The sequence below is a fragment of the Photinus pyralis genome, unplaced genomic scaffold (genome assembly GCF_008802855.1).
Source record: "Photinus pyralis isolate 1611_PpyrPB1 unplaced genomic scaffold, Ppyr1.3 Ppyr1.4_LG1, whole genome shotgun sequence".
Taxonomy (NCBI): Eukaryota; Metazoa; Arthropoda; class Insecta; order Coleoptera; family Lampyridae; genus Photinus; species Photinus pyralis.
Genome location: NW_022170249.1, coordinates 17,257,052 through 17,264,184, shown reverse-complemented (window position 1 = coordinate 17,264,184; position 7,133 = coordinate 17,257,052). Strand labels below are relative to the sequence as shown.

The 7,133-nt window shown below is 37.0% G+C and overlaps 1 protein-coding gene across 1 annotated transcript; it reads left to right on the top strand.

Moving 5' to 3' along the window:
- The first annotated feature begins 3,994 nt into the window (after positions 1-3,994).
- LOC116177669 (ionotropic receptor 75a-like) lies at positions 3,995-6,114 on the top strand. Its single transcript, XM_031496742.1, has 7 exons — positions 3,995-4,264; positions 4,314-4,438; positions 4,493-4,663; positions 4,730-4,968; positions 5,016-5,227; positions 5,275-5,549; positions 5,595-6,114. The coding sequence occupies exons 1-7, from the start codon at positions 3,995-3,997 to the stop codon at positions 5,839-5,841; spliced, it is 1,539 nt and encodes a 512-aa protein (XP_031352602.1). The 3' UTR covers positions 5,842-6,114.
- The last annotated feature ends 1,019 nt before the right edge of the window (positions 6,115-7,133 follow it).

The following is a 7,133-nucleotide window of genomic DNA, read 5'->3' as shown; positions in this document are numbered from 1 at the left end:
ACAAATGAAATTATACAAAAAAATCCTATTTAACAAGCTTGGATCAACAGCGTCTGATTAAAACAAACTTCGCATATGCGTTCGAATACAATTTACACTATCATCAAAAAATCTTAAAATGACGTGCAGTTTTCGAGTTACAAATCCCAATAAAATGATGCGGGCGCACAAAAACGCTAATTACGAAAGGAAATAACGCACTTAATCGTCACGTGGCGCCCAAAACTTTGAGATGCATAATTTCTTTCCCAGACAGGTTGTACACCACTGATGATTCGAACAGCTGTTCGTTTAACGTGGATGATAACTTCAATGAAACTGCTATTCCCAGCACGTACTGGCTTCTCTTTGACGAATTTGTTTAACAACGAAATAAAGCAACTAGCTCTGCCACCAACTTAAACATAAACACGCGTATCTTCTCAAACTTAAACACTATAAGCACAGCAACTTGGCAAAAAAAACTTTTTTCTAACGAACGGAACCCCGGCCTCGAACTTGGCAAACCTGCCTCGATCTAACGCCGACTCCAGTATTTAAACTGACTTTCCTCTTCCAAACACTCGAAAATTTCTATCCAATAAACGGCCCTTGGTAAATCGATAAACCAATTAACAACTTGCGACAGGACGCGCGTTTTTGTCACGTACGCGAATCTTTACTCGGAATTATCTTATCTAAACTATTACATTTCTACGAAAACAAGCAGTGTTTTTTTCTGATTAAAAACCCACCTTATCTCTAGACATAATTACATTAATCTTTTATAAACTAAACGAAATGTCCAATAAATCAAGTCGGAGCTGTCACAAATGCATTAACAAAACAAAATTGAGATAAAAATTTGCCTAAGTCTAAGAAATACCCTTTCCTCTTCAAAGAAATAAACAAACAATGCAGATACGCAAAATCATTTTGTGTTTATTCGTAAATAAACCCACGAAATTGATTAACATTAGTTGTAATGAGCATTTGGTTAATACATTATCAACCCGTGACCCAAGTGCCTGGACCTAAACTTCAACGTCCCAAACCGCCATTGTTTACACGTTTTTAGAAGAAACGGTGATAGGATGATGGACCTGAACTTGTTGGTCACTCATCTCGGTATAATGACCCCTACAACTACTTTCCAGTCGATCGGTATTGCATCGACCCGGGTAGCTCCTTTTAGTCGTTTCAAAGTTACGTAGTCCCCAGAGCATGGAAAGTGTGTTTCCATGAGACATATGAGAACCTCACCCGGTGCGTCAGACGTATGTAGGTAATCTGCCTCAGTGTTCCCACTTTTTGCCCCGGGTCTTTCAAAAGGTTAGATTTTCGAATATGGTTGTTATACAGGGTGTTACACGACCGTTCGAAAAAAAAAATCGGGTTGTAGAGGGCATCAAAACAAGCACTTTTTCCAAATAAACCGAGGGTCCAACGTGTTTCGTTTGGGAGCCACCCCCCAAAGAGTGTTGAAATCTGCATTTCTTCTTTAATTTTTTTCTCAGCAACCATAAGAGTTACAAAGTCGGGTGGCATGTCTTTGAATAGGTTTTTGGGTATGCTCTTTCCGATTTTGCAATTTTTTTTTCAAAATTCCTACCCCTAAAGGGCGCACCCCTAAACTAGGGTGCAAAAAAAAATTCTGATTTCGACGAAATTTGGTATCTGGGGGTTTTTTAACATGAAAATCACGAATCTGAAATTAGTTTTTGAAAATTCGAAAAAAAAAAGTTCCACTGCAATTCTTGGCGGGACAACGAAAATAGAGATAATTCCACGAAATTTGTTGTGTACATACTAAACGAGTTAAGGAACAAAACTGTCGAACAGTTTTTTAAAATAACTTTTCAAACAAAAGTTATACTCATTTGAATGTTGGTCCTTCGGGTCGCGAAGTGTCCCAAGCCTACTAGTAAGCCATAATTTCGCATGGTTGGTCGCGTGATGGCAGCTTCAGAAGTTATTAAAACCAATCCTATGATGGTGTTGAAGTCGTCAAATTCTGTTCCAAGGAGATGCAGATTGTGCGTGGCTGCTGGCGGTGGCATTTTTGAAAATGTTGCATAAGCATATCGCTTCATTTTTGGAAGAAGTGAAGTCCGTTACTGATCACTAAAAACAAAAAAAGTTCTTTTCAGAACTGCCAAATGTTTTCTAGAAAAAATGAACCGTGACCTTTAAGATTATCTTCAACTGAATAAAACACATGCGAAATTATGGCTTACTAGTAGGCTTGGGACACTTCGCGACCCGAAGGACCAACATTCAAATGAGTATAACTTTTGTTTGAAAAGTTATTTTAAAAAACTGTTCGACAGTTTTGTTCCTTAACTCGTTTAGTATGTACACAACAAATTTCGTGGAATTATCTCTATTTTCGTTGTCCCGCCAAGAATTGCAGTGGAACTTTTTTTTTCGAATTTTCAAAAACTAATTTCAGATTCGTGATTTTCATGTTAAAAAAACCCCAGATACCAAATTTCGTCGAAATCAGAATTTTTTTTTGCACCCTAGTTTAGGGGTGCGCCCTTTAGGGGTAGGAATTTTGAAAAAAAAATTGCAAAATCGGAAAGAGCATACCCAAAAACCTATTCAAAGACATGCCACCCGACTTTGTAACTCTTATGGTTGCTGAGAAAAAAATTAAAGAAGAAATGCAGATTTCAACACTCTTTGGGGGGTGGCTCCCAAACGAAACACGTTGGACCCTCGGTTTATTTGGAAAAAGTGCTTGTTTTGATGCCCTCTACAACCCGATTTTTTTTTTCGAACGGTCGTGTAACACCCTGTATACAGAGTGGCCCAACGAGAAGTATACAGAGGGCTTTTAGGGTATTAAATTTAGAAATTTCGAAAAATCCTCAAACACGTCAATTTTGTATTCGAGGGGGACAACTTTTGGAATACAAATCACGAACCCAAGTCTTCACCCCTCTACGTAGGGAGCTTAACCCCTAAAATTTTAAATAGAATCCTATGGCAAATGGCACATTATTTGAAAGCCAATTTAATCGTGATTATACTAATCTGCTTTGCTTTTTAAATTCTATTGATTCGTTTCGGAGATATTCGCATTTGAAATGGTTTTTTCTAAAAAAAACAAAACAAATGCGATCTAAGTCACCTTGTATTAAAATGTTTAAATTGGTTTAAATTGTGCAAAAAATAACAAATAACTTTAAACACACAACATTCATTTCAATAAATGCTTGAATTGCCTTCCGCTTGCTTCCATGCAATAATAAAGATTTGCTTCAAAATGCTGCCGTACATGTTGCAAGATTTCAGGGGTGATCGCTCGAAATTGTTGAGTTATACCATAGTGTATTCTATTCTTACACTATGGCTATACGTGCTCGCAACCCTTGTAATGTTCCGGGCGGAGTAGCATAAACTTTATTCTTTAAATATCCCCACAAGAAGTAATCTAAAGGACTTAAATCAGGGGAAAAAAACCATTTCAAATGCGAATATCTCCGAAACGAATCAATAGAATTTAAAAAGCAAAGCAGATTAGTAATCACGATTAAATTGGCTTTCAAATAATGTGCCATTTGCCATAGGATTCCATTTAAAATTTTAGGGGTTAAGCTCCCTACGTAGAGGGGTGAAGACTTGGGTTCGTGATTTGTATTCCAAAAGTTGTCCCCCTCGAATACAAAATTGACGTGTTCGAGAATTTTTCGAAATTTCTAAATTTAATACCCTAAAAGCCCTCTGTATACTTCTCGTTGGGCCACTCTGTATGCGCTGAGCGATCTTGAGATTTTCCCAGTCGGCAAGCAGCTTAATTCGCATGGCCCTATCAAAAAGCATGTGAAACTCCTTACGATACTTTTTAAGGTCTGAGTTCCACCAAGGTGTTCTCTTCGGTCCTTAAATGGTTCGCAGTTTGCAGCTGTCCCCATGCGCCTTACACTTCTTTAGAATGTTTGAAGTATAAAACTCGGCGTATTTCCAGTGCGGGTCTCTCGACTTGTTTTCCCACACCTACAACTGGATCATGTTGGGATCTAACCGTGACACAATTGAAAAGTTTAAAAATGTAAACATGTTTATAAATGCCGATATTAGCGTGGCGATTTCCAATCAGAAAAAGTCAAATTGGACCGTGTTCGATGTGTATAATCCGGCCTATAAAAATGGCGGGAAATTGGTGGTAAGCGAAATTGGTTATTACAATGATGATGATGGTTACCGTGTGGGAGTGGAAGATAATAAATATTACAGAAGAAGAAATATGACTGGCGTTACATTTAAATCAGTATTAGCTGTATGTATTTGGGACAGTTAGGGGTTGTTCTCCTAAGTTCAGTTTGTAGATTCCGGAAGCTATAAATATAAGTGTCGCCGAATATATGGAGAGTGACGTAGGTAAGGAGAAAAACGTTTTTGGAAAGTTTCAAAGTGAAGTAATAGAGAACTGTCGAATCTTGTTCCGTTTTGAGTGAGAGAATATTAAAATGATGTTAAAAGTAACGCTACATTGGCCATATTGCAGTGTAAATATGTCGTCCACGCGATCTTGGGGTTACCTACTCCCCAACGGAGAAGTTGATGGCCTGCCAAAAGTGCTACACGAAAAAAGGGCCGATCTTAGTCACTCAGTATTAGTATTTAAGCCGTTCCGTTTAAAGTTTATGGATTACGGGCACGGAAGTTGGATACTGAGGTACATACAATTTCTTTCCCAAACATGCCATTCCACATCTACCACTCATTTTCATTATATAAACAGGGTTCCATTCATCTTTAGACATCCGAGAAGTACCGCCAGTTCTTCTAAAATATACTTACAACCGTTAGAGACAAACGTTTGGATTGGAATTCTATTGGTTATAGTACTAATCATATTCATTTTACGTATCACATTAGTGCACGAGCATAAAATATTACGTCAAAGATCAAAGCAAGGTGTACAAGATCGTTCTTGGACCATGTTGTTTATTTACTGTATAGGAGAGCTCGGACAACAAGGTAAGTAGATACTCACTGAAATATTGCTACCTCTATGCTAATCACAGGGTTTTCTAATCTTCCTACCATTGCCAGTACGAGAATGGTAACCTTTACAGTTTTGATATTCTTCTTTATGGTGTACCAATTTTATTCGTGTAGTATTGTTTCCAATCTACTATTGGAACCCCCACGTACAATCAAGACATTAGAAGATTTATTAAAGAGCAAGCTGGAGGTTGGCTGCGAAGACACCCAGTATGATAGAAATTATTTTTCTGTTAGTAGTAGTGGGCGTAAATATTCTGTGTTTTATCATTTTTTTAGACAACAACGAATCCGGTTGCCATTAGTCTGTACAACACAAAAATGAAAGGTTCTCACAACGCAACCAACTTTTTTTCCGCTCAAGTAGGAATGGACAAAGTTAAAGCAGGCGGATTTGCTTTCCATTCAGTAACTACAACTGCTTACTCCATTATCGAAACCCAGTTCCCAGAAGAAGCCATCTGCCAACTGGCGGAAATTCAAATGTATGCAATTGAAACACTGTACATGACGCTACCAAAAGGATCGCCACTAAAAGAGATGCTTAACTACTGGTGAGAACTTAATTCGCAAATTAGTTTCTGATATTATTCTTGCAGCTCCGTTCACCAAAGTGAAGTCGGAGTTATGTATCGTGTAAAAAGTTATTGGGATTCCTGTAAGCCCAATTGTAGAGATAGCACCCCTTACCTTAAAATTGAGGTTGGGATAGAAGAATCGTATTGGGCTCTAATTGTGTTGGGGGTCGGATTAGTTCTTGCTTTACTTTTTTTGGTAGCCGAACACGGTTGGAAACGTTGGGGGCATTGTGTCAGGGAGAAGTTCTCTAAACGGGCATTTAAATAATGAAAGCTATAATTTCTTCTGCCTCACTTTAAAATTGATAGCGGGTATTTAACTACATAATGGGTATTTGCAAGCTTGCCATGAGTCTAGTTCGATCCAATTTATAAGCTAATTCGTTTATTGAAATTTGTTCATCACATACACAATAATTATAGTAGGGGTTATAACGTAAAGAGCGTTAATGCATGGACATAATTAATATAAATTGTTTGATTTAAGTAGTAGGTAGGTATTAATTGCCTCTGATTACACCGGTCTACAGCATTTTTGCGCATGGGACATATATACCTTATTTGTATTGCTTGTATAGCCACAAATAAGAATTAGAACAAAAAAAGGTTATGTATTTGTTTTTGTGCGAAAAAAATGCAAAAAACCAAAAAATAAAAATACCTATAAAATCTTACTTACATAGCCATGATTTAATATAAGGTAACGTTCCTACATTTATAATCTGTTTGTCTTAGAGTCTAAATGTTTAAAAATGGAACAGTTTTGCTGCTTTTGTCGTCTTCAACTGAAGTTTTTCTCATCAACCCCCCAAATATGATCTTCCATCATGCTTCCAGCTTACTGGCCTTGGTAACGTGCCTAAATTCATTATGTCTTGATGAAAAGGTTCCGAATAAGCTCCCATATTATCCTTAAATTAATCTAAATGAGAATGTAACCTGTACATCTTTAGAGACATTCTATACCCGATGATGCAAAACCAAAACCCCTCAGCTCGTCATAATTTTTAGCTCTATGGTTTCCAAGGAAACACTGAACGGAAAACCATGGACTATTGCCTTAAAAATGTTCCAGGATTTTTTTCCTCTTTGCAAAGTAACCGCGGGAAAATATCATCCTCCATTTTTCTTTTTATTTGGGGGAAAACAAAGATTCCAGCTTTAATTATGGCCCCTGAAAGCTTTCAATCAAATCGCTGTAAGTTTTGTAAAAGCAAATATTTTCAATGTCTAATTGCACTTTTTATTTATTTTTGCTTATTATAGTCAGAATATATTATGTAAATCCCATGCGCAAAAAAAAATTATTTTTTTGTTGACCTGTGTTATAGAAATAAATAAAACATAGATACACTTACCTAATGGTGTTTTTTTCATAAAGAAAATTGTAAGCGATGACTGTATTTGCCTAATATACGTTTGGAAAGTAAATACAGTATCAAGGATAACTTATTTACTATTAATACAGGCCATGTGTGCTCAAACGGGCATCTAACGGGAAGTTGTGGGGTAGTTTTGATTTCTTTGATTGTATATGTTTTTTGGTGTGCTGAATCCGAA